The sequence below is a fragment of the Mauremys mutica genome, chromosome 12 (genome assembly GCF_020497125.1).
Source record: "Mauremys mutica isolate MM-2020 ecotype Southern chromosome 12, ASM2049712v1, whole genome shotgun sequence".
Taxonomy (NCBI): domain Eukaryota; kingdom Metazoa; phylum Chordata; order Testudines; family Geoemydidae; genus Mauremys; species Mauremys mutica.
Genome location: NC_059083.1, coordinates 42,462,087 through 42,489,542, shown reverse-complemented (window position 1 = coordinate 42,489,542; position 27,456 = coordinate 42,462,087). Strand labels below are relative to the sequence as shown.

The following is a 27,456-nucleotide window of genomic DNA, read 5'->3' as shown; positions in this document are numbered from 1 at the left end:
TCAGACAATTATTTAGTGATAGTAGGTGCTGAAATTCAAAAAGTTAAAGCTTCATAACTGTTCAAACAAAAAATTTGTCAGCAGCCCATGTCAAAATCTAGACAAAGTAAATATCTGTAAATCAAACTCTAATAAGTTCTCAGGCAGCATTTTTCTTAGTTTGCCTATTTGTAAATTTGGATTATCGATGGAAATATTTTTTGTGGGCTTGCCTGGGTGCTGAAATTGACATTTACAGACATTAACTGATAAAAATCTAATCTTTCTAAACCTACTTGTAGATAACCTAATCCCATCCTCCCCCTCCTATGGGACATTGGGTCAAGACACATGGGTTCTATTCCTGGTTCTGCTGCTGGGTGCCCTTGGACAAGTCACTTCCCCACTGTGTGCCTCAGTTTTTGCCTCAAAATGTGGCTAATGATACTGACTCCTTCTATAAAGTGCTTTGAGATCCTCTGATGAACAGGACAATGAAAGCTAGGTATATAATTAATGACCCACTCTGACCCCTTTGCAAGATTGTGGCCACTGTTATTTATTTAGCTAATTTTAGTAATTTGATTATTTGTTATTGAGGGCTCTAGCCACATCCAGCTAACATTCAGCTTCTTTTTGTATATTTTGTGCTTCCAAAAAAGTCTCTTTTTAAAAAATAAATATTAGTTTAACACATGATTTCATAACATCTTTGAAAGGAATTGTTTTCCAGAAATGCCTGTCAAACTTAATCCAAACATTGGATTAAATGCTGGAGTGTCCCTGTGACGGGGGCTGCTGTACTCGCCGCTGGAAGGCAGTGCCTCCTGGTAGTTCTGGGGATTTGCTCGGTCAGGCCGTTGCCCCTTCCAGCGGTTTCATGCCATCCCTCCGTGGTTCTCTGAGGTCTGCAGCCCTTCTCCCACTCCAGGAAGTGCAGCCTCCTCTTCGTGACTCCACCCTCCAGGCTCGGTCACTCAACATTTCCCCTCTTCATGGGTATTCCTCAGTTTCTCTGTCACTACTACAGTGGCCCACGCAGTCTACCCATTCACTGCCCCGCACCTGGTCTATGCCACACCCATAGGTGTTAGGTTATCTACTTAGCCTGCCCTTGCTGGACATTGATCATTGTCCTCGTTATAACAGCTTTTTAAATATTTGAAAGCCGTTATCATGTCCCCTCCTCAGCCTTCTTTTCTCTAGACTAAACATGCCCAGTTCTTTCAACCTTCATTCAGAGATCAGGTTTTCTAAAGTCTTATTATTTGTGTTCCTCTCCAGTTTGTTCGCATTGTTCTGACAGCGCGGTGCTCAAAACTGGACACAGGACTCCTGCTGAGGCCTCTCCACTGCTGAGTAGAGTGAAACATTTATCTCCTGTGTCTTACAACACTCCTCTTTTTTTGCAGTGTATGTGCAAAGTGCCTCAGGTGGCACATGACCAGGATTCGTCACTGAATTTGCTCCACTGGATGGATCATTAGCTTCCCTGGTTTATCCCAGAATTACATTTGCCCTTTTTTTTTTAACAGTGCCTCACTTTTAAACTAGTCCCTTTCAAGCCAAACACTATAAATAGCAGGGACCACATCCCTAAAAGTGCCTTAAGAAAAAAGGCATCCTTACTCCTTGGAGAATTACAGTGTGATAAATGTATTAGAAATTCTGAAAAATTAGACAAATTAGAGGATTGGGCCAAAAGAAATCTGATGAGGTTCAACAAGGACAAGTACAGAGTCCTGCACTTAGGACAGAAGAATCTCATGCACTGCTACAGACTAGGGACCAAATGGCTAGGCAGCAGTTCTGCAGAAAAGGACCTAGAGATTATAGTGGAGATGAAAAGCTGGATATGAGTCAACATGTGCCCTTGTTGCCAAGAAGGCTAATGGCATTTTGGGCTGTATAAGTAGGGGCATTGCCAGCAGATCGAGGGACGTGATCATTCCCCTCTGTTCGGCATTGGTGAAGCCTCATCTGGAGTACTGTGTCCAGTTTTGGGCCCCACACTACAAGAAGGATGTGGAAAAATTGGAAAGAGTCCAGCGGCGGGCAACAAAAATGATTAGGGGGCTGGAGCATATGACTTATGAGGAGAGGCTGAGGGAACTGGGATTGATTAGTCTGCGGAAGAGACGAATGAGGGGGGATTTGATAGCTGCTTTCAGCTACCTGAAAGGGGGTTCCAAAGAGGATGGATCTAGACTGTTCTCAGTGGCAGTAGATGACAGAACAAGGAGTAATGGTCTCAAGTTGTAGTGGGGGAGGTTTAGGTTGGATATTAGGAAAAACTTTTTCACTAGGAGGTGGTGAAGCACTGGAATGGGTTACCTAGGGAGGTGGTGGAATCTCCTTCCTTAGAGGTTTTTAAGGTCAGGCTTGACAAAGCCCTGGCTGGAATGATTTAGTTGGGGATTGGTCCTGCTTTGAGCAGAGGGTTGGAGTAGATGACCCCCTGATGTCCCTTCCAACCCTGATATTCTATGATTCTATGAAGAATATATAACTGATATGAGTTAATGTAACACAGATCTTGGAGATTTGTATTGTTCTGCTTGGCCTCCATGCATCTGGAGGGACTTCCAAAGTAGAGCACAGCAGTATGGCATGCACACAAACAATGGCCTGCACTAATTCAATTCACATCCAATTTAGTACACTTTGAAAGAGGACTCCAAAATTTGCACCAAATAGGCAGTTAGAATGCTTTATGAGTTTGCACAGGCCTTTTCCATCTGCACTAAATTGAGGTAGCGCAGACTAACACCCCCAAACCTCCAAGAAGACAAGCCCCAGAAATTGCCCCTGCCTGCCTATAGTGTGGGGGCAGAGTGAGGGCAGCTGATTTCAGCACTGTTACTGAGCATGCTCAGTCCATGTGAGCATGTTCAGTACAAGCCAAACAAGCAAATCTAGAGGGAACGTGACCCCGCATGCAGTATTTTGCATTCAGGTATCCAAGCTTAATGTATAAAACTGTTGGCTACATTCCTATGCGAGTCGTGGTGAATTAATAAACTTGTTGATTAATAACTATCCTGATCTGAGAAGTATCGTCAGATGTCACTGGCGTGGTGCTCTGCTCTGTTCAATGATGATAATAGTTGGCTGTGTGCATGTGTTCCCTCTGTGTGCTGATCGCTGACACAGCAGACCCCGAGAGAGCCCCCAATCACCACAGACTCCAATAAGATACGAAGGCAACCGGCCAGGTTTATTGTCAAGTGAAACACAGTCTCTAGCTCCCCGGATCAGATGTCTACAGTTCTGCTAGTACATATGTGCTCCCTGACAATGAACCGGCTCAGTGAGTGGCAGGACTTACCACTGCCCTCTAGGCCAGACAAAGACATCCACTTGAGTGGATGCATTCTTATACACAGGTACAAACAAGTTACACATCACTCCTGATGTATTGAGATACAACCCCTCTACATGTTAGGGTGCTGCCTCTCTCCTGGTACATGTTGGTTCGAACAAACAAGTCTATCCATCATATTATCCTTTTGACTCTGTCTTTAGGATGGGTCAGCCTGTTCCTCATTAGCTCTGTGGAATGTGTTCGTACCAGAATGTCCTGGTCCCATCCTGGCACATATTCATCCTACTAGTACTTGATACCTTTTATATATGTGTATATGTGCAATTAGAAGCCTTCTTCTTGCCAACTTCTGTGAGCAGGGCCTGCCTCTGGCTCACAGCTTTGCTTTATGTGAGCAAAGTCTTGACCATTACTTTAGTTCAGGCCTCAGGCCTCATACCAGGCCTCTGATCCCAAGGGTTTATGTTTCAGGGCCTCATCTTACTACAAGAAGTACTGTCCAGGGTAAAAGTAAACCTGAGAAAAACCTAGCATTGAAATTAGTGAACTAATGCTCTTGGGTTCTGCTCTGATCTCTGCCATTTGCCTGCTGGATAACCTTGGGCAAGTCACTTCACTGCTCTGTGCCTCAGTTTCCCCATCTGTAAAATGAGGATAATGATCCTGCCCTCTTTTAAAAAGTACTTTGACATCTACTGATGAAAAGTGCTAGACAAAAGCTACGCATTACTATTATGATGAATAATGCTTTCCCTTTCTTAGGGTTTTGAAAATCTCACTTGGCACCTACATATCTTTAAAAATATGGCCCTATGTTCTTGGCCAAGAAGGGAGGTAATTTTTATTCACGCACTTCAAACCTATTTGTATTGGTTTGTTGCCCTAATATCCATTTAAATCCAAACACTTGGCAGAAAAGATCAATTTGTTCAGCATTCAGTGCCCCTTCTTAAATGTCAGAGGGGTAGCCGTGTTAGTCTGGATCTGTAAAAGCAGCAAAGCGTCTTGTGGCACCTTATAGACTAACAGATGTTTTGGAGCATGAGCTTTCGTAGGTGAATACCCACTTTGAAAGCTCATGCTCCAAAACGTCTGTTAGTCTATAAGGTGCCACGAGACTCTTTGCTCCTTCTTAAATGGTTTTGCTATCCTGGTACAAAGCAAAACTTTGCCAGGATAGCTGTGTTCACATTAGGAGCGTTTTGTTGGTCTAGCACAGTGGTTCTTAACCAAGGGCAACATGTACCCTGGGGTGCTTAGAGGTCTTCCAGGGGGTACATCAATTCATCTAGATATTTGCCTAGTTTTACAACAGGCTACATAAAAAGCACTAGCAAAGTCAGTACAAACTAAAATTTCATACAGACAATGGCTTGTTTATACTGCTCTATGTACCATACATTGAAATGTACATACAATATTTATATTCCAATCAACTTATTTTATAATTATATGGTAAAAATGAGAAAGTCAGCAATTTTGCAGTATCAGTATGCTGTGACACTTTTGTATTTTTATGTCTGATTTAGTAAGCAAGTAATTTTTAAGTGAAGTGAAACTTAGGGGTACACAAGACAAATCAAACTCCTGAAAGGGGTACAGTACTCCGGAAAGGTTGAGAATCATTGGTCTGGCAGACCAGTATTTCTACATTGGTGAAGCACTCCTAGTGTAGACTATAGCCGTAGGTGCTTCTGAAAATGTTAAACTTGGGGCAAGTTATCTGGACCGACTGAATTTAAAATATCTCACTTTAGTATAATAGTGCGTCACTGTGTATAATTCTTCAATGATGAATGTTCGGCTGTATTATTTTCCCAACAGAGTTGTTAATAGTTCAATTTCCACAGTAGGAGAGTGTGCAGAAACTGTGGTTTAGAAATGGTCTAGGTTTAAAAACATGGAATATTTTTGCAGCAAGTATTCCCTAATAGTGAGACCTATTTTCACCATTTTTCCCCCAGCACAGGATTTTCCAATTCCAAACCTGACGTGATCTTTCTGATGGAGCAAGTGTGGGTCCCAGTTCTCCAAGGCTCTGAGGAAAGGGACAGCCTGACTGGTGCCGACACAAGTGAGGATTTGGTGAAACAGACTCCTAAACCATCATTGAGTGAAAGGAACAGCTGGGATTCCCACAAAGGGCTTGTGAACTCCCCAGCTTCTAGCTCTTCTTGCCCAAGACAGGATGGCCCCCAGCAGGTGTCATATCCTCTGGGCACATGTCACTCATTGCTTTCCACCCACCCTGATGGACACCTGCTTGTAGCTCTTTCCCCCTGAGTGTTTGGATGGGATGTGGAGGCAGAACCGGCCTTCTTTTCTCTTTCCTCTGGGGAAGGGTTTGGGGGATTCAGTTCCTGATATTTCAATCTCCCCAGCAGTTACTTTGGTTCCCCCCTTTCTGAGGTTCACTGTCTCCCAGCATAGGGACTGACTCCTGTCTGGATTCTCTATCTGTCCCAACAGGTGATGGGACGGTGAGTGAGAACGAGGAGGAGAATCCTCAGCAGGAAGGTCCTGAACAGGTGGAACCACATGGGACAGTTTCGGGACTATCTAAGGGGAACATTTCCCAGAGATCTGGGAGGGGAGACACCTGTGAGAGTCAGAGCAGGCCAGAAACACAGCAGAGAAACCAGCCAAGGAAAATGAAAGGTAAATCCACTCCTGTTGGGGAAGATTTCATGGAATTCATTGATACCACAATTCAGCAGAGAATCGATATGGGAGCAAAACCTCACACGTGCCACATCTGTGGAAAAACGTACAGGTCGAGCTCATCCTTTACTAAACATTGGAAACTCCACACAGGAGAGAAACGTTATAAATGTACCGACTGTGGGAAAAGCTTCATTCAGAGCTCGCACCTTATGCAACATCAGAGAATCCACACTGGCGAGAAACCCTACAATTGCATTGACTGTGGGAAAAGCTTCAGTGACAGTTCGCACCTTATTAAACACCAGAGAACCCACACAGGACAGAAGCCCTATAAATGCCCCGAATGCGGGAAAAGCTTCTGTGACAGCTCAACGCTCACTAAACACCGGAGAATCCACACAGGAGAGAAGCCCTACAAATGCCCTGACTGCAGGAAAAGCTTTGGTCGGAGCTCAGACCTCATTATCCACCAAAGAATCCACACGGGAGAGCGGCCCTATAAATGCTGTGACTGTAGGAAAAGCTTCACAGATCGATCAACCTTTATTAAACATCAGCGAATCCACACAGGAGAGAAACCATATAAGTGCCCCGAGTGTGGGAAAAGCTTCAGTGACAACTCAGCCTTTATTCGGCATCAGAGAATCCACACGTGAGAGAGCCTTGTGCCAACGAGGGCTTGGCAAAAGGAATAAAACCACTGCCATTTGCCATGGATTTCAGACAGCCAGGCAAGGCTGGAGTGGCCCTTTCATGAGGGCACACAACTGCTTGATTAAAGCAGACAACGAAATTATTTCCTGGAACGGAGCAGAGCAAGAGGCTGAGATAAGTTTCCCATGCTGCGATGGGATTTGATTATTACTTCTCAAGAAGCCTAGAACATCCTCTCTTCCGGGCGTATACTCTGCTTCTGCTGTCCACCAACCTTCTTTATCTTAATTAGTTTGACTTCTGATTTATTCCTGATAGCATTTTAATTAATTAAATTAATTCGAATGCCTAGAGGAGGAGGAACGCTGTTTCTCACGCGACTTGCATTTAGAGATTGGGCAACCGCGGGGCCCACTACTCATGGATTCAGCATACTCTGATCTGGTTCCAGCACTGGACACGAAGGATGCATGGCCTCCTTCGTTAAGCAGACTTTCTAATGGTAGTTCCTGTGATTTTTTGTTCTAATGGGAAGAAGTGCAGATCCCTCACATGCCCTTCCCCTAAGTAGATCAAACAGCTCGTGTGCCTGTTCTTGACAGGGAACAGAGTCCTGCATGTGTTTAAAACCTGAGAAATGTTTCATAATAAATCCACAGGACTTACACTAAAGTCTGTAGCTAAACTATGCTAATGATGAGAACTAATTAAACTAACACCAGTATAGAACTGTTTACAGAATTAATACTGAAAGCCTGGCTAACCATTAGCAAAACTATAGGGAGCTCCAACTCTCTCCAAGTGCGGTGAGAAGGAACTGAGAGGGAGGTGGTGGACTTGCATCTTTTATGCCCCAGCGAGGGATGAGGGATGCAGGTATTGCTCAGTGTTACTGCTGGCAAAAGTCTCAGACTGAAGTGCATTGGGTGCACGCACACCTAAGGTGGAGTGTGTGTGCATGGTTACTTGAAGGAGAAGGGATATTTCTCTCGCTCTCTCCCTTGCTTTTTTCCTCTGATCAGGAGTCAAGGATTGAGTGTCCCAGATCATTCCTCCAGCTCCCTCCATGGTGATCTGGAGCCAAGACTGAGCAGCTGCTGCTCCCCAGCGGGGTCTGTGCTGGGTAGAGACCTTAATTAAACCCCCTACGTGCCCAGCCCAGGGAGGACTTTCTGCAGTGGCTGGAACCAGCCCGTGGGGCAGCCCCAGGCTCTGCTGACACCAGCTCCTGAACCAGCTGATTGAGAGAGAACTCAGTGAAAGTGCTGGAGGTGGGCAGGCTAGTAATTCCCCTGCACAAGTGGCCCCTCCTCACCCCCCATGTGTCTGTGAGTTCCAGAGCTGCCACTTTTATTGTACACTCACCCTGTGTAGCCTCAGATCTCACAGCCCTGCAGAATTTGATCACTTGGTAACACAGTTCTTGTTCCTCTCACTTGCATATTAACAACCAAGAAGACACACCACCTTGCTCTTTGCTCAGATCCAGCAGGCCTCTGGGCGTGGGGGGCTCAGACACAGGGAAGAAGTGGGAAAGAAGGGGCAGAGGTGATTCAGAAGGTTTTCTCTCAGAGTGTGTGTGCGTGCGTGTTAGGGTGACCAGACAGCAAGTATGAAAAATTGGATGGGGGTGGGGGGTAATAGGAGCCTATATAAGAAAAAGACCCCTAAATCAGGACTGGCCTTGTAAAATCGGGACATCTGGTCACCCTCGTGCGTGTCTGTGTGTGTGTGTGTGTGTTGGGGGGTTTATGAATGGAAGGGTGAAAATTAACATGGAGACAGAAGAAAAGGAGGGAGATGATGGGAGAGACAGCCTGAAATGTGTGAGATTTAACCATTCCTGCACAGTCAGGGAAATCACTGAGTGCAGGTTTTATTCTTTGTTTAAAAGTCTAACCAATCTTCGGCATGCCCAGATAAGCCATGGAGCACCCTCCAATTCTGCAATGACAGTTAAATCTGTGCTAGGGTAATAATAATAATGATAATAATAATTAATAATCAACAGCAGCATTTAAGTATTGTCATGGATGCATTTGCCCTGTACAGGAACATCAGGTTTTACAGGACTTGAATGCCACTGACAAGGTGGGTGAGGTAATATCTTTTATTGGACCAACTTCTGTTGGTGAGAAAAACGAGCTTTTGAACCACACAGCGAAAACTTGTCTCTCTCTCTCACCAACAGAAGTTGGTCCAATAAAAGATATCACCTCCCCCACCTTGTCTCTCTAATATCCTGGGACTGACACAGCTACCACTACACTACATCCCACAATGGTATTCCACAAACATTTCACACTGGTTTTGTTGTAACACCTGTTTCTCCTTGCAATGTTGGGGATCTCCGTGTTTTGGCTAATTTTAATCAAGGTTCAGCTACATGCAGAGAGGGGTGGGGATCCTCAACATTCAGCATTTCTAGGAATATTTTTGCTTCCATATTTCCTAGGTTTTTAAAAATGATAAATCTCTGTCTAACATATCACTTCATAATAGCTTAAAAAGGACAGCCAGGCGAGAAAAGATCCTTCAGATTTCATTCAGAAAGGAAGACCTTTCTGTCCCTTGTGAGAGCACTTTCTCCTTCCCATCAGCATTTTATTTATTAGTATAATTAAACAGTGTCATAGAACTGTAATTGGAGATTAATCAAACACATACCTTTGGCCAAGTCCTGATGCTTTCACCCTAATCCTGACAGCTTCTGAACCCATGTTTAGACCAACCAGTGAGATAATGCACCACTAATTTTCAAAGGTGAGCTACAAAAGAAAAAAATTGCTTTTGTGACCATTTTGGCTGCTTGATCATCAATAAGAAAGGCCTGAAAGTTATGTTATTTCCTTTTACATTAGAAAATCCAATCCTTTTAAAAAAGTAAATGGAAAACAGGAGAACTGCTAGGTTTAGGACATCCAAGAGATGTAGCAAACAAAACCAAACTAAAAAAAAATGCAGATATTTTATTGAGAGAAAAAAACAAAAATCTTTCAGGCACTCTCTAAAAGAACAATAAAGTGCCCATGCGTAATTATTGTTTCCTTTTCTGGTGCCCTTGAAGAAATTGCTATTTTAATGCTGGACAATATGTCTGTCATTGAAACTGATGGAAAATAATTGAAACTTGATGGAGAATACAGCTCTCGATGTGGATAACTTTTTTCAGTGTTCAAAGCAAAGGTCCCAGGTGATGCCAAGAGGGAGACGGAGGTGATGAGCAGGCACAGCTCCCAGTGAAGCTAATGGGAGCAGTGGATGCTCAGAACATCTGGCAGTCGGGACAAATAAAGTCAAACACTTTCAGACATATTTTCCAAACTGCCCACTGATTTTGGGGGCATCAATGTTTTGGTGCATAATTTGAGCTGGATTTTCAGAGAGGTTGAATTTCCATTGGCTTCCATTGTAGTGGTAGGTGATTTCAGCATATCTGAAATCAGGTCCAATGCATCCTGAGCTGACAACTCAAAAAATCCAGGCAGCCCAAATCAGTGGCCATTTCCGATTTCTATTGTTCTTACTAGTGTACTGAATTGCAGATTTCATCACAACCCAACAGCCTTCACTCTGACCTGGAATGAATGATATTCTTTTATCTTAAAATATAAAGACAACCTGTGATGGAGTGTACAAACCTCACACTGGGCCTGAAGGGGTAACAGGATAATACTGGGCCCAGGTAACCTTGCCCCTCCAGGCCTGCATAGGGTTGCCAACTTGCTACTTTCTGAAAACTGGACCCCCTCCCCACCTTTTTCCCTGGGGCCCTGTCCCCTCTCCCACCACTTCCCGAGGCCCTGCCCGCACTTGCTCCTCTTACCCCTCCCCCATCGCTCACTGCTGTCCCCCTTTCCTCTTCCTCCTCCCTCGATCCTCTCCACCTCCCACACACTCAGCTGGGCTCCCTCTGCTCCAGGGTAGGAACAGGAGCTGCAGCCTGACATCGACATGGAGCCTGCCTGCCTGCCGGTAGGAGGAGGTGGTCTCATTGAGCAGGGGCTGGCACAGGCTGATGACCCAGTGCCTCCCCCTGCCCGTGGTTACTGTACATCTGACTGGACACTGCCAGGTCCCCTTTTTGACTGGATTTTTCCAGTCAAAAACCAGACACCTGGCAACCCTATGCAGAGCATGCTCCAATTGGAGAGGAAGCTTAGAAGGGAGGCAGTGCCACTCAGTGCAGAAGGGGAAGGCTGGGATGGAAGACAGACCTATCCTGAGGGCTCCTGAACATGGGTGCCGAAGAAGCCTCACTGTGAGGAAAAAGTCCGCCTTCTGAGCCTGACTGGGGCTGTAGGTTTAGTTGTCTTTCCTTTTCTTTTGCTTTCTAGGGCCATGTTTACCCTTCAAAACTACATCAACCTAACGTATGCCGGCAAACAGACACCGCAGTTGTTAAATCACTTGTGTTGGCGGTACATGTCCTCACCTGGAGCGCTTGTATTGGTTGTCAGGGTGGGGCATTGTGGGACAGCTCCTGAAAGCCAGTAACAGTCGCCATGAGCAAAGCAGTGTCTAAACTGACACTGCGTCAACCTCAGTTACATCGACCATGTCTCAACGCCACTCGGGGAAGTGATGTTACTAAAGTGGGCCTAGAGAGGCACTTACATCAGCGGGAGCCAGATTTAGGTGAAGACACTTTCACACCTAGGTCAACACCAGGCAGCTTATGTCAACCTAACCCTGTAGGCCAGGCCTTATATTGGACTTGGAGACTTTGGGGGCACATGGAGGGTAGGAAGTGACCCAGGAGGGCAACACCTCCAGGGCACTCCAGAAGGCTCGACTTTGTGGTATTTGGTAAGGAGGGATAGCTTAGTGGTTTGAGCATTGGCCTGCTAAACCTAGGGTTGTGAGTTCAATCCTTGAGGGGACCATTTAGGGAACTGGGGGATTTGTCCTGCTTTGAGCAGGGGGTTGGACTAGATGATCTCCGGAGGTTCCTTCCAACCCAGATATTCTATGATTCTATGAAGGCCTTGGGTTAGTAGCCTGGTGGAGCAGGAGGGCTACTAACTACCCTCATTGCAGAAGGACCATAACCCTCTAGGAGAGTAAGGACATTGAAAACCCTCTAGGAGAGTAAGGACATTGAAAACTCTTAAGTTAGAATAAGCCACAAATAAGGGTTAGAAACTGGATGGAAGGAAGGCCATTCCTGCTGGGATGCAAGAGACTGGGATCAGGGTGTGCTAACTGTTAGGACTCTACTCCACAATCTAAAATCCCTTTTGGAAAAGACTCTCAAAACCATTCATACATGAACAACACAGACTGATTAGCCTGTTGTATCAGTCCATATTCACTTTAAATCCAAACAAATATATTGTAAGTTACTTTAAGTATCTCTTCTGCAGGAGGCATGTGTAAATTCATTCCTGTTCTAAAGATGTTATCACTTCATGCCGCATTCCCCATTTTACATATAGGGTTAGTGCCATATCTCTAAAATCAGACTGAACTAGGTAAGTATATGCTCTGTAACAAAAAACAAAACAAAACAAAAACCCCAGGGAAATGTACAGCTAAGACACAGAGCTGAGTGAATAATGGATTTTTCGGTGTGGGTGATGAACTGAAAACTAAAAAAGAAAAAAATGTGTCAAATAAAGAACTCAAAAATATTTCATTTTGAATCGACCAAAATATTTCAAATCAACTTAAAAAAAATTGGTTTTTTTAACAACTTTTTTCTTAAGTTTTCCATTTTGATTCAGCTGTTTCAGGTGTCTTTCTGATCTGTGTATGTTTGGTTTTTTTAATTGGCCAAATTTGGTAGCAAAACATCATTTTGAATAAAAAAATCAAAATGAAACATTCTGAGTCTTTCAAAAATGTATTTTTCAACTGCAACCATTAGCCTAGTTTAATTTGACAAATTTTTCAACAAAAATAAAATGAATTGAAAAAAGTTTGCCCAACTCTACTAAAACATTGGCAGACAGCCTCCCAAAAGAAATATCAAATCTTATGTCTGTCTACATTGCACAGAGCACATGCCCAGTGCCACAGCTCCATAATGTGGCTACACAGAAATTACAGCCTTACTGCCCAACTTTTGTATCACTTTTCAAATGTACACTTCATTGCACTGAAAATTATCAAGCCAACACCCCAAATTCAAACACTTGCCATTTATTTTCTTTTTGAATAACCTTCATTTCACTGATGGAGAATGACAGAAAGAAGGAAATACGTGGTCCCTTGAACAGATCAAGAATGGGAGGAGAGGGCCCCACATACACAGTGTAGGAGGAGGGGACATGTGCATCTTGCAACACAACACAATGCACATCATAATCTGTTTTCCAAAGGACCGCATAGTCCACAGCTGAGCCTGAGAAAGGAGAATTCACTTAGTGACTCTCTCTTCCTGAATGGAAGTCTCCCTTCCCATCCCTAATCACCCATCCATAGAGACTGAGAGAAAGATGCTTGGACCAGATTCCATGCTCCCTGCAGTGACGTGTCCTCCCTTTTCCTCAGGACCTGAATTGATCTCCCCTACGTACTTAGAGCTGTTTACTGTTGGGTAGACTGCCCAAAGGTTACAGAAAGTGGAGAAAGCTAGGCCCTGGGCCAAGCACCTCTGCAGCCCCTGCTGGTAATATGAAAAGGGACTGGAGTTTCACTAATAAGATAGCTGTCAAGGAAAATTTTGGAATGCTAGTGATGGTTGGGAATGCAGAGACCTTGCAAATTCTCTTCCATAGATGAGCAGAGCTCAGGGCTTCTGTGACAAAGTAGGAGTTTTCGGTGATATTTTTATGATGTCTATGCATGCCTCAGTTTCCCTCTGTGCTTTGCATTGCTACCCAGTTGGTGCAAAAGGGCAGCTCAGAAGACAGAGGTGAGCGTGTTGGGTGGAATGAATGGGTCATTAAAGAATAGGTTGAAACCGGCCCGTATCACTGGAGGATCTGGAGAGACAATGAGAGCTCCAAGGACTAGAGAGTTGATACCAATAGCATAGGAAAACTCGAGCAGGCACAATATGAGAACAAAGGAGAAAGGTGCCAGGTGGCAGGGGCTGTCTTTTGGAGAGACACAGGGATCTCACCTTGGACTGACAAAGAGACAGAGGGATGAGGAGGAATGGATTCCCCAGCAGCACGGCTGGCTGATTGAGCTGGCATGGCTGGGATGGACTAAGGCTTAAATTTCGCCTCTCTGTGCTAACCTAAGGACTTCCCAATCCTGTGTTCCAGATGACTGATAACCCCTATCCTATCTGGAAGAGGCTGCCTGGCATCATTGTGAATACTTGCTGAGGTGCATCAGTCCCTGAAGAGTGTAAAAAACTTTAGCTCAGTTGGACTCGCTGTGGAGAGAGCATGGTGTGAAGCAGGAGTGTTAGAGCCTGGTGGCTCAGTCCCAGAGGCATTAGGCTATGTGACATACCCTTAAGGTTCTGCTACATAGAAGGGGCTGCTTTATTTTCTAGCTTCGTGACAGCTTCTGATAGCAACCTCTGTCTATGTGCAGCACAGAGCTAATGGCCTGAATGTGTGAAAGTGTAAGTCAGCTTACTGCCCAGAGGTTGTTTAAAGCTGGTTCCCAAACTTTTTACTAAGGCGACACACCAACTGCATTCTCTTTTCGTGCAACCCAACATCACATATATATACATCCTTCACTCCAGCACGATAACCCTAATCCTGGACTGGGATTGAGGGGAAGACCCAGGGGTGTTGGAGAGCAAGCCCCTCCCTCATTCACTCTGCAGTAGTGGCTCCTGTCCCATGGGGCTGAGTCCTGGCTCCCACTACGAGTGTTGCAACCTTGCGCACAAGTGCCACTTAGGTTTGGCCAAAGACGGACGGGCAGCCAGGCCAAATTTGAGCTTGTGGTGTTGCATGAGATTGCAATGCCCAGAATGGGGAGCCAGGCCCAGCCCTGTGGGTCAGGAACTGGTGCTGTGGGGTGAGTGCAAGGATGGCTTGCTCTTCACTCCTCCTCCACTTCCTGGGGCCTTCCTTCTGTATCATGCAGGGAGGAGTATATGTTTACCAGGGCCCAGTGATGAATTAATCTGGTCTTGGATGTGGCAACCCACCTAGAACCTTCCTACGGCCCACTCGTGGATTGGGACCCACTGTTTGGGAAACAACTGGCTTAAAGAATACCTGATATCACATGGAATTGGCAGCATCTCTGACATGGAGAAATGGATAGAATCACTAACATTAAGAGGCAGAATACTACAGAGTGTCTAATACTTTAGCTAAAATGAGTGGCACTAGATATTTTGGATTAGAAATGCACTTGGAGAAGTGAAAAAACAGCTTTAAAACACTAAGGCCTGGTCTACACTACACGTTTAAACCGGTTTTAGGAGCGTTAAACTGATTTAACGCCACACCCGTCCACACTAAGAGGCCCCTTATATCGATTTTAATGGCTCTTTAAATCGGTTTCTGTACTCCTCCCCAACGAGAGGAGTAGCGCTAATATCGGGATTAACATATTGGAATAGGGTTAGTGTGGCCGCAAATCGACGGTATTGGCCTCCGGGCGGTATCCCACAGTGCACCACTTGTGACCGCTCTGGACAGCATTCTGAACTCTGATGCACTGGCCAGATAAACAGGAAAAGCCCCGCGAACTTTTGAAATTCATTTCCTGCTTCCCCAGCGTGGAGTGCTCATCAGCACAGGTGACCACGCACAGCTCATCTGCACAGGTAACAATGCAGTCTCCTGAGAATCAAAAAAGAGCCCCAGCATGGACTGCACGGGAGGTACTGCATCTGATCGCTATATGGGGAGAGGATTCAGTGCTAACAGAACTGCGTTCCAAAAGACTAAATGAAAAAGTATTTGAAAGAATTTCAAGGTCTATGACGGATAAAGGCCACAGCAGGGACTCACTGCAGTGCAGAGTGAAAGTTAAGGAGCTCAGACAAGCCTACCAGAAAACCAAAGAAGCAAACAGAAGGTCCGGTGCAGGGCCAAAAACATGCCGCTTCTACGCTGAGCTGCATGCAATTTTAGGGGGTTGCGCCACAAGTACCCCACCCCTGTCCGTGGATTCCGAGGTGGGGGTTGTAATCTCTGCCATGGCTGAGGATTATGCGGACGGGGAAGATGACGATGAAGAAGAGGAGGACGATCTAGCAGAGAGCACACAGCAATCCGTGAGCCCCAACAGCCAGGAGCTTTTTCTCACCCTGACGGAATTACCCTCCCAAGCCACTACCCCAGACAATGAAGCCATGGAAGGGACCTCTGGTGAGTGTACCTTTGCAAATATCAAACATTGTTTTTTAAGCAAGCGTTTTTTAATGATTGATTTGCCCTGAGGACTTGGGATGCATTCGCAGACAGTATAGTTACTTAGAAAAGTTTGTTAGCATGTCTGGGGATTGAGCGGAAATCCTCCAGGGACATCTCGATGAAGCGCTCCTGGAGGTACTCCAGAAGCCTTTGCAGAAGGTTTCTGGGCAAGGCAGCCTTGTTCCGTCCACCATGGTAGGACACTTTACCACGCCATGCACATAGGCGGCAGGTTTGTATAATTTTTGGGTGTTGAACTCAGGCCATCACTTGATGAATTACCCTTTTCTTCTTTTTCTCTTGTTGATCATTAATGGTCCTACAAATCAAGAATTTGTTGTTGGGATAAAATGAAGCTACAACACGTCGGTGCCACAAGATTACAAGGGTCAATTAAAAGTGGAAAGTCAGAAGCAGCACTTGCCTGCTTCAATATATTATACTTTGTTGTACCTGTTGTGATGAAGTGGGAATGTTCTTAATGTTTTCTCTGAATACTGTGTGAGTGCCTCAGTTTCCCCTGCAAGGTGTCAACTGAAGGTGTTGGGATAAAGAAATCAGGTGGCCTCCTGGTCTGGAAGAGACACAAAGGCCAGAGGAGGGGCTAGAGGGACTGTCAGTTTGGAGCTGGCTGGGGAAAGAGAGAGGCACCCAGAACTTGGGGCTGGGGAACCCAGCCCCAGAAGTGGATCTGACTGAGGGGTCCTGTTTTCTGTACCTACAAGCTCTGTTTTAGACTGTGTTCCTGTCATCTAATAAGCCTCCTGTATTACCAACTGACTGAGAGTCACGTCTGACTGTGGACCTGTGTGGACAGCGCATGCTGAATGCTCCGACAGTATGCTCAGAGAGAGGAGGCTCCAGAGTCCTGACTGTCTTTGTATGGAGTAGTTCTAGAGCAGGGGTCACCAACCTTTCAGCAGTGGTGTGCTGAGTTTTCATGCATACACTTTAATTTAAGGTTTCATGTGCCAGTAATCATAGATTATTAGGGTTCGAAGGGATCTCAGGAGGTTATCTAGTCCAATCCCCTGCTTATGGCAGGACCAATCCCCCAATGGCCCCCTCAAGGATTGAACTCACAACCCTCCGTTTAGCAGGCTAATGATCAAACCACTAAACTACGACCCCAACCCTCCCCCCAATACATTTGACTGTTTTTAGAAGGTATCTCTATAAGTCTATAATATATAACAACTACTGTTGTATGTAAAGTAAACAAGGCTTTCAAAATGTTTCAGAAGCTATATTTAAAATTAAATTAAAATGCAGATCTTATTAGTTTACTGTGATCCTTGCCTTTGCTTTTCCTTGTTGAGTTTTCCAATGTCTGGTGGCACCTATTTAGATACTTTAAGTTGCACACAGGCTTCTGAGTTATAATTTGATAACTGGCTGGAAACCGAGGCACACAGACAGTATTCAGAGAAAACAGCTGTATACGACCAGTTACATAATTTGAAGGGTGTAAAATAATCAAATATTGTGCTAAATACAATGATACTCCAAACTGACCACCAAATTTAAGTTGCATGTTTTTCCCCTCAGGTGAGGGTTCTGGGGTGGGGCTGGGGATGAGGGGTTCACAGTGCAGGAGCATGCTCGGTGCTGGGGGTGCAGGCTTTGGGGTGAGGCAGGGCTGAGGATGAGGAACTTGGGGTGCAGACAGGCTGCCCCAGGGCTAGGGCCAGAGAGGACTCCCCATCACCACCACCACTGGCAGCAGCAAGCTCCAGGGGAGGGACCCCTCCTCTCCCCCCTGCCCCCCACAGCACACTCACTCTGCACCACAGCCACTGCACATGTTCCTAGGCCCCCTCTCAGGTCCAGAAAGCTCACTCACCTCCCCTGTGATGGGTACTAGGGGGTGGGGGTTGCCATCACAGGTAGCCTTCCATGTTGCTGCCCCTCACCATAACTTCACTGTGGATGGGGCTGCCCCTTGCCCAGCATGGGGCAGAAGTGGGGTCTGTACGGTGATGGCTATGGGGCAGGAGCAGGGTGTCATAAAATTCACCTAAGCCCAGCTGCTCAGGTAGGTCTATGAATCCCCCTCCCCCATCTGCCCTGTGGTGGGTGGATGCTGGAGGGGAGGGGCACTGCCTTCACATATGGCTTCCTGCCTCCCTGACCCCTGCTGCAGCCTGCAGCCCCTCACCGTAGCTTCAGTGGGGGGGGGGACGAACGGTGGGAGGGGATGGTGGCATGGGGCTGCCCCTTCCCCAGCGGTGGGCAGGAGTGGGTGGGGGGGTAATCATAGGGTCAAACACTCACGGAAGCCCAGGACCTGCTCAGGTGGGTGAGGTCAGTCTCCGCGTCCTGGCCGGAAGTGCCCTTTGCATCTCCTGCAGGTAGGGGGGGAGAGGAGGGGAGGGCTGCCAAGCATGGCACAGCCCCCTCCCCTCCCCCGGCCAGTGCTCCAGCCAGCAACAGCAGCAGAGGCAACAGGCAAGGCAAGGGAGAGAGACATGCCTGCGTTTAAGCCTCCAGCCTCCAGGGTTGCACTCACTGCTGACTGCTGACCGGCAAGGAAGAGACTGAGACAGGCAGACGCAGCTGCCTGCGTTCAGGCAGTTAAGCTCTCTGGGGCCCGGCGGGGAGGGGAGGGGGGAAGCTCTCCAGCCCTGGCGGCGGCGGCGGCGGACATTGGTGGGGCAGAGCCCCTGCTTGGGATTTATTCATGGGGCTAAAGCCCCAGAGCCCCATGTAAGTCAGCGCCCATGGCCATGCATGTAGCAAGTAATCAGGTATCATTGCATGGCAAAGCATAGCTGCGTTTGGTCCCGGTGATTGCTGGCATTCAAGAAGCATCCGTTCTTTATCTCGCTGTGTTATCCTCAGCAAAGTGATATCATTCAGGGTAACCTGGTTGAAAAATCAGGAATTTAAGTAAGGGGGATGGCCATTTTCCTACTGGGTTCGTGGACTGCAGCAGTTTAAAAAAAAATCCTTTCCTGCACGTAGCCAAGCGGGGGGAGGGGAGGAGTGAAATGCCGATGATCTTTTTCGCGTTTGGTCAGCGGGGATCTTCCCCAAGCTACCAGCCACGCAGTGGTGGTGGGGAAGGGTGTTGATTAGCAGGGAGCTAGCATGGTATTAGCCATGCACTTGGGGGAGGGGTAAATCACTGCAGAAGCCGAAAGACAGTGGCTTACCATGGCCGCATGCAAGCTGAATTCTGATGCCCGGACCTGTGTCTGTGAGATCTGTAACCCCAGAACTGCAGGCACTCAGTATTAAGATGAAAAATGCGACCTTGTAGGGAAATCACATGTGCTATGTAAGGTGAATAGTGCTGTTCACTGTGAAAGACTATAACCATTGTTCTGTAAAATGTATCTTTTTAAATACTTCTCTCCCTCATGCAGCTGCAAATTTTTCAAGCCTCCATACTCCATCCCAAAGGCTAGCCCAGATAAGGCGGAGGAAAAAGAAGACGCGAGATGAAATGTTCTTGGATATTATGGAAGTTACACGCAAGGAAAGAGCTCATCTGAATGAGTGGAAGGAGGTGGTATCAAATTACAGGAAAGATGCCAGTGAACGTGAGGACAGGAGGGACACCCGAGATGAGAGGTGGCGGCAGGAAGATCGGCAGGAAAATCAGCGGTGGCGGGATGCAACTCTGGGGCTGCTGCGTGATCAAACTGACATGCTCCGGAGTGTGGTGGAGCTTCAGGAACTGCAGCAGGATCACAGAGTGCCGCTGCAACCCCTGTATAACCACCCTCACCCCTCACCATGTTCCACATCCTCCTCACCCAGACGTGTAAGAACGCGTGGGGGGAGGCTCCGTGCACCTGCCCACTCCACCCCCGTGGACAGCCCAACCAGAAGGCTGTCGTTAATGTGAAATTATTTTAGTGGCCTTCTCCATCCCTCCTATCCTCCTCCCAAACCACACCCTTACTTCTCTCCCTCTTTTTATAATGAATTAATAAAGAATTCATGATTTTTAAACTATAGTGACTTTATTTGCATAAGTAAGCTGTACTCGAAGGGGGAGGGTGAGTTGCTTACAGGGAATGAGTCAATCAAGGGGGGTGGGTGTTCATCAACAAACACAGCAGTCACACTGTACCCTGGCCATTGATGAAGCTCGTTTTCAAAGCTTCTCTGATGCGCACCGCTTCCTGGTGTGCTCTTCTAATCTCCCTGGTGTCTGGCTGCGCGTAATCAGCGGCCAGGTGATTTGCCTCAGCCTCCCACCCCGCCATAAAGGTCTCCCCCTTACTCTCACAGAGATTGTGGAGAACACAGCAAGCAGCAATAACATAGGGGACATTGGTTTGGCTGAGGTCTGAGCGAGTCAGTAATGTGCGCCAGCGCGCCTTTAAACGGCCAAATGCACATTCCACCACCATTCTGCACTTGCTCAGCCTGTAATTGAACAGATCCTGACCACTGTCCAGGCTGCCTGTGTATGGCTTCATGAGCCATGGCATCAAGGGGTAGGCTGGGTCCCCCAGGATAATGACAGGCATTTCAACATCCCCAACTGTTATTTTCTGGTCTGGGAAGTAATTCCCTTTGTCGGAGCCTTGCTGCAGCCGTTTAAACAGAGTAGTGCTTCTGAAGACGCGAGCGTCATGAACCCTCCCTGGCCATCCCACGTGGATGTTGGTGAAACGTCCCTTGTGATCCACCAGTGCTTGCAGCACCATTGAAAAGTACCCCTTGCGGTTTACGTACTGGGTGCCCTGGTGCTCCGGTGCCAAGATAGGGATATGGGTTCCATCTATCGCCCCCCCCTCCACAGTTAGGGAATCCCAGTGCAGCAAAGCCATCCACTATGGCCTGCACGTTTCCCAGAGTCACAACCTTTCGTAGCAGCAGCTTAGTGATTGCTTTGGCTACTTGCATCACAGCAGCCCCCACAGTAGATTTTCCAACTCCAAATTGATTCCTGACTGACCGGTAGCTGTCTGGCGTTGCAAGCTTCCACAGGGCTATCGCCACTTGCTTCTCTACTGTGAGGGCTGCTCTCATCTTGGTATTATGGCGTTTCAGGGCAGGGGCAAGCAAGTCACAAAGTTCCATGAAAGTGCCCTTACGCATGCGAAAGTTTCACAGCCACTGCGAATCGTCCCACACCTGCAACACAATGCGGTCCCACCAGTCAGTGCTTGTTTCCCAGGCCCAAAATCGGCATTCAATGGATAGAATCTGCCCCATTACCATCAGGATCTCCAAAGCAAAGGGGCCCGCGGTTTGAGAGAATTCTGTGTCTACGTCCTCATCACTGTCATTGCCATGCTGCCGTATCCGCCTCCTCCTCGCCTCGGTTTGAAGGTCCTGGTTCACCATATACTGCACGAGAGTGCGCGAGGTGTTTAAAATATCCACGATTGCAGTATTGAGCTGAGCAGGGTCCATGCTTGCTGTGTTATGGCGTCTGCACAGTTCACAAAGCAAAAAAGGCGCGAAACGGTTGTCTGCTGCTTTCAGGGAGGGAGGGGTGAGGCTGTACCCAGAACCACCCGCGACAATGATTTTTGCCCCATCAGGCACTGGGAACTCAACCCAGAATTCCAAGGGGTGGGGGAGACTGCGGGAACTATGGGATAGCTATGGAATAGCTACCCACAATGCAACGCTCCAGAAATCAACGCTAGCCTCGGACCGTGGACGCACACCACCGAATTCATGTGCTTAGTGTGGCTGCGTGCACTCGATTTTATACAATCTGTTTTTCTAAACCAGTTTCTGTAAATTTGGAATAACCCCGTAGTGTAGACGTACCCTAAGTCTGATAGTTGGGGGTGGTGAGAGACATTAGACGTGTGTGTGTGTGTAGGGGGAAAGACCTGGAGATAGCCTATGGATTTGTCTACATGGGAAAAGTGTACCAATTATATCAGTATAATTATAATAGCAGTTATACTGATAGCTCCCTGTGTGGACACTCTATTTTCAGAATCAGAGTGGGTTTTTTTTGCTTTATCTTAAACACCTTCCAAAGTGACAAACTACATCAAAAAAGGGCACTCTTATTCTGGGATAAGAATGGCCACATTTGGGGAGCGGGGGCGGATTATACTGGTCTAACTAGATTGGTTTAAATTTTCACCTCATCTTATACTGGTGTTTGTCTAGATGGGAAAGTTAAATACCCCAATCCCATTGCAATTTGGGATTTGCAGATTTGGATTTATGATCCTAATGACCCTTGGTTCCTTAGACAGTCCTACTCAAACTGACTTTGAAGTAAGGAATTATTGATATTGTTTCCATTTCTAATACTAGAATGTGTGGCTGAACCATCACATGCAGGCTTGATTGGCAATTTCATAAGGATCTGAAATAAAGGATCCATAGTTATTAAAACTGGTAATGAAATCAGCTTTCCCGGAAAAAATAATCTAGAACAGGCTAATTATTGTATTGGATTAATTGGATTGATTATTACTTTCAATAAACTTTGAATATTGTCTGTTAAAGTCTTACAGTTTGTTTTTTTCCCCCTAGAACTATCTTTATTTTATTTTCTGTATTTTCTAACTTATCCTTAACAGTTCTCTACTTACAAAAATGGGTACATTCAGGAGACGCAATGGGCTTGTTCGGGTTTGAAATGAACTGGACTCTGGAGACAGAGTTGGGATGATCATTTATTTCTGGTTTTCTTCCTTTATGAATCCAAAAGTTAACTTCCGTGTTAAGGGTGTATATATATATTGTTATTAATTTATCTGGAGTCTAAAAAACCTGTATTTGGTATGAAACTAAATAACAAAAGATTCAATCATAGAGTTAATTTCTGCTTGCATGAATTAGTTGTAATGACAAGTAGGAAAAAGCAGAACTACCCCATAAATGAAGACCCTGGATTTTAAAACTCAGTTCACTTGATCTGAATTGGACTATATAGGAATCATTGATGTTAGAGATGGAAAAACTCTATTCAAGCCCATCCTGTCTGTCTGACTAAAAGTAGGCTTGTTCCATGTTGTCAGTTCCATGGGTTGGCTGCAGTCTTCAGGTTATGGATTCAGCATCAGAGTCCACCCCCATCCCATCCCTTGCAGCAGAAAATTGTGGTCCAGAATCCAAACTACATAAAAAAATAAATAAAGGAAATGTCCAGTCCTTCTGGCTGCAAAAAGAACATTTAAATTGTGCTTAACCATGTTGGTGGATATTGTGCTTGGGGAATAATGAAATGTCAGTGGGGCAACTGGTTCCTGTTGGTGTTGCTGGGTTAGGGAACTAGGACTTCAAACAGTTATCCCTCTCCTCTGCAAGGAGGAGATTCCCCACGAGTTCCAAAATTATCCACTGACTGTCCATACTAAAACCCAAATCACTTCCCAATCTTTCCCCTGGGGAGGCTGTCCCCCAGCTCCACAGATCTTATTGACAGAACATTTCCACTACCCTCATTAGATTAAAATCTGCTAGGCACCAATGTGATGGTGGTGGTGGGGAACCCTCAAGAATGAAGTGTCCAGGAAGGTGGGGCACTGTTATAGCTTCAATTTTCTATTAGGCAAAAATCCCTTGATCTCAGGATTTGGTCTTTAGGATTGCCAAGCTGAAGCCTCTCTCCATTTTGCTGCCCCATAGAAATTCCACCTGGACCTTGGTCTCACTTCAGGATTCAGAGGTGCTTGCACCTGTTTGTGTCTCATGCCTGGACAAGGTTTCAAGAGGGGTGGTTTCTGTTTTCTGGCGAGCTGAATACAGTAGAACCTCAGAGTTAGGAACCCCTCAGGAAGGGAGTTTGTTGGTAACTCTGAGATGTTCCTAACTCTGAATGAAACGTTATGGCTGTTTACAACTGAACATTGGCTTAATGCAGTTTTGAAACTTTACTATGCAGAAGAAAAGTGCTGCTTTCCCCTTTTTTTTAATAGTTTACATTTAACACAGCACTGTCCTGTATTTGTTTGTTTGTCTCTGTTGCTGCTTGATTGCCTACTTCCAGTTCCAAATGAGGTGTGTGGTTACCGGTCAGTTCCTAACGCTGGTATTGGTAACTGTGAGGTTCTACTGTAGAGTAGGGGAAAGGACGAACTAGCTCCTGCCACCAGAGGGCTCTGATTATTGCTAAGGGAGGACGGGATGCAGCTCTCTTGCTCTCTCTGCTCAGCATGTAAATAGCTGAGCTTCCTGGGTCATTCGCTGTGCACCGGCAGCATTGCTGTTGTCGTCTGGCTTGTGATCTGCTGCTCCCCAGCGGGGTCTGTGCGGGGAGAGACCTGCATTAACCCCTCTCTGTGCCCAGCCGGGGGGACTTTCTCCGGGGGCTGGAACCGGCCCCTGGGGCAGCCCCGGGCTCTGCCGACAGCAGCTCTGGAGCCTGCAGGTGAGGGGAGAGACCCGGGGGAAAGAGCTGGGGCCGGGCGGAGAAGTGACTCCGCACCAAGGGAGGCTCAGATCTCTCGTGGCTGCATCTGCAGGGCAGATCTGAGCTAATAGTAATGAAGCCCCTGCTTTGGTTGGCCATCAGCTGCTGCCAGAGCTTTGCTCCAGGAGCTAAACGCAGAGGATTCGGGGCGGGGAAGTTTCAGGGTGACCGTGAAACGGTGGCTGTGTGGGCCCCCCCCTTTGTCTCTCTGGGGCAGGGTCCGTGTAGTGTGGAAAACTGCTCGCTGGCTTGATTTGCTACTTAGGGTGCACTGAGCGTGCTCAGTAACATCTGCCTTCACCCTGCCCTTACTTGGCCTCGGGTTCCGTGGACTACTTTTTACAGGGGTTAAAAAGGGGCAAAGGGGGCGAATCGGAGGTGGCCAGGGTCTGAGCAGGGGGTGGAAATTGACTGATCAGGATGGTCAAGCCGCTGGAGGCAGGGTTAGGATAGGGGCTGAAGGGCAAAATCAGGAATGGAGGGGAAGGAGATGTTAAGCTCGGGGGTGAGGCTCTGCCAGAGGGTAACAGAGGGCAAAACCCAGGAGGGGGAGAGGGGGTAACAGTTACCCCGGTGGACTGAGACACCAGTGTTTGGCAAAAAATAGGGGGGGGGCAAGGGGCATATTTTATTTCCCCTCTCACAGGACAGTACCTCTCCTCATGGGCTTCCCAGGGCTGGGTTTGTAAAAGTGCAGGCATCCGAATGCCTAGTCACTGCAGCTCCTCTGTGTCTGATGTAACCTACTGAGGTGCTGCAGGAGACTTGATTCAGTGAAATATTTTATGTACACCCCTTCAGAAACAAATAATCCCTTATCAGTGTATCTGCCTGCATAGAGTCTCATAGGAGTTCACCAATTTGTCTTATCTGCTGCTGGGATGCATGTTGCTATTTAAATTATATTTTAGTAACAAATACTCATTGAAAATATGCATAAGTTAGTACTTGCTAGTAGTTTTAGCAATGACATCTGGGTTGCTAGTATTGCACTTGCTATGTTTTTTTACTGTGATTTTCTAATTTGGAATTTTTAATTCTAACTTTTTCTTCTGTACTAGAAGACGGGAAAGGTGAGGGGTAGCAAATAAGAACAACTTTATGTATCAGTAACTGCTATTGGTTACAATTTACTACCCATATTCCAGTAGCAGATTAGGGCAGATAGCAATTTAATATCAGTAATTGCTACTGGTAGCAAATTAAGACAGATAGCCATTTTTAACACTACCGCCTCTAGACCAAATGGTACCCTAGGCGAGGAGCATCTTCAGTGCTCCCTTCTCCATTTGGTAAACTTGAATACCTTATTTTTTACTGCATTTTTAGCCCATTTCATGACTTCGATGCACGGTTTGCATGCAAGTTTTATCCTTGTCATATAAGACAATAAAGTTGCACGGTAGGATCTGTAAATCTGCGAGCCCAGCACCCCCCAAGCCTGGCACTCCAGGGGGTCGCCTGGGTCGCCTGCCCCTAAATCCAGCCCTGTGCAGAGGTGGATAATAAAAGAAATGAGGGGAAGGGAAAGAGAGCATGAAATGTGGTAGATCCAACCATCTCTGTACAGTAGGGAAATACAGGGAAGAGAAGGGTGGGTGGGTGTTGTTTCTTCGTTTTAAAAATCTACCCTCATTACGGCTCTCCCTTCCCCTGGAGATAATCCACAGAGATGATTTTATGTCCCCAAGGACAAGGACACGTTTGTTCCATCAGACATGGTGGGTTTAAAAGGACTTAGGGCAGGTCTACACTACTGCGTAAGTTGATCTCACTTAACGTCACTCAGGGGTGTGAAAAAGACACCCCCTTGCCAATGCAAGTTACAGCAACCTAACTGCTGCCCGCACCGGTGCTACATCGACAGATTACTCATGGAGGTGGAGTAATTATGTGAATGGAGGAGCCTTTATAAAGCAGGTCAATGTTTCAGCCATTTATGGATTGTCCTTTCCTTCTAATGTATTAATGGGCTTGTTGTCCCTCCAGGACACCTTTCCCCCACCCCCCCATGGTAGCTTTGTAAAATCTCTCCCCTTAGCCCCCTTGACTGTAGATCAGTGGTTCCCAAACTTTAACAATGTGTGAACCCCTTTCACTAAAATGTCAAGTCTCGCAAACCCCGTCCTAAAAATGATTATTTCCAGGGATTTTCTCCTTTACCTGAGTATAAATTATAAAAGCAGTGATCTTGGAAATATAACATTTGTTTTTATGACATGCTTATTACACACTATTATTATTTATCATTACACTATTTTTATTACATTATGAAAATGGCAACACTCTTCCAAGATCTCGCTTTTGTAGCTTGTATCACTTTGAATAAACCTGTTATAGACAAGGCTCGTATGTTTCATCTGCTCAGTGGTTTGAGCATTGGCCTGCTAAACCCATGGTTGTGAGTTCAATCCTTGAGGGGGCCATTTGGGGAACTGGGGTAAAAATCTGGGGATTGGTCCTGCTTTGAGCAGGGGGTTGGACTAGATGACCTCCTGAGGTCCCTTCCAACCCTATGATTCTATGAAGGTATTTAAGAAGCCAACTCAAAGAGTTCCTCCTACACAAGCTTTCAGGTCTTGAGCAGTCCAGGCAAACAACACACATTACAACAAAGCTAAAACTTGTTCTTCATAATAATTTTAAAAACAATATTAGCTGCTTATTTAATTTTAAAAACAGCAAAAAATATCCACCTCCCTTTCCATTTCTTATAAGGAGTCTTGAAGTTTAAATCTCCTCAGTGTGATAGATATGCTTGCTTTGATCTGCTTAGCTCTTGGAAGTCCAGGGGCTCCAGGCTGCTGGCCCTGTGCTGCCCAGGGTCCCTAGGGACAGCTCTGTCCGCCGTTAGGGAACTTTTTCCCGTAAACCCCCTGTAACATTTCATGAACCCCCAGGGATTCACGAACTCCAGTTTGAGAACCACTGCTGTAGATGGACAAGTCCCTCCTCCTCAGCAGACCCCACAATGTCTGACTTTGAATTCAAACTCATCCCCCTTCTGAGTGGGCTGGGAAACCATGTTGTTGGTGAATGTGTGGCAGGATTTGATGCCAGCAGAGATGTGGATAGTTAAATTCTCCCATTAGCAGAGTGGCCTGCAGCTCTGATTCCATGGAGAGCTGGCCCCGGTTTCCATGATTATTAACTCAGCCCATTTTAACCCATGCAACACTTCTCATAATGAATACTCCACA

The 27,456-nt window shown here is 46.3% G+C and overlaps 1 protein-coding gene across 1 annotated transcript in view; it reads left to right on the top strand.

Moving 5' to 3' along the window:
* The window catches only part of LOC123346799 (zinc finger protein 420-like), a 78,873-nt gene that overhangs the window by 48,401 nt on the left and 3,016 nt on the right, over positions 1 to 27,456 (top strand). The window contains exons 4-6 of the mRNA XM_044984257.1: positions 6,047 to 6,620; positions 10,960 to 11,068; positions 24,010 to 24,214. Of these exons, the coding sequence (XP_044840192.1) occupies positions 6,047 to 6,620; positions 10,960 to 11,068; positions 24,010 to 24,214 (888 nt within the window). The remainder of the gene's footprint in view (positions 1 to 6,046; positions 6,621 to 10,959; positions 11,069 to 24,009; positions 24,215 to 27,456) is intronic.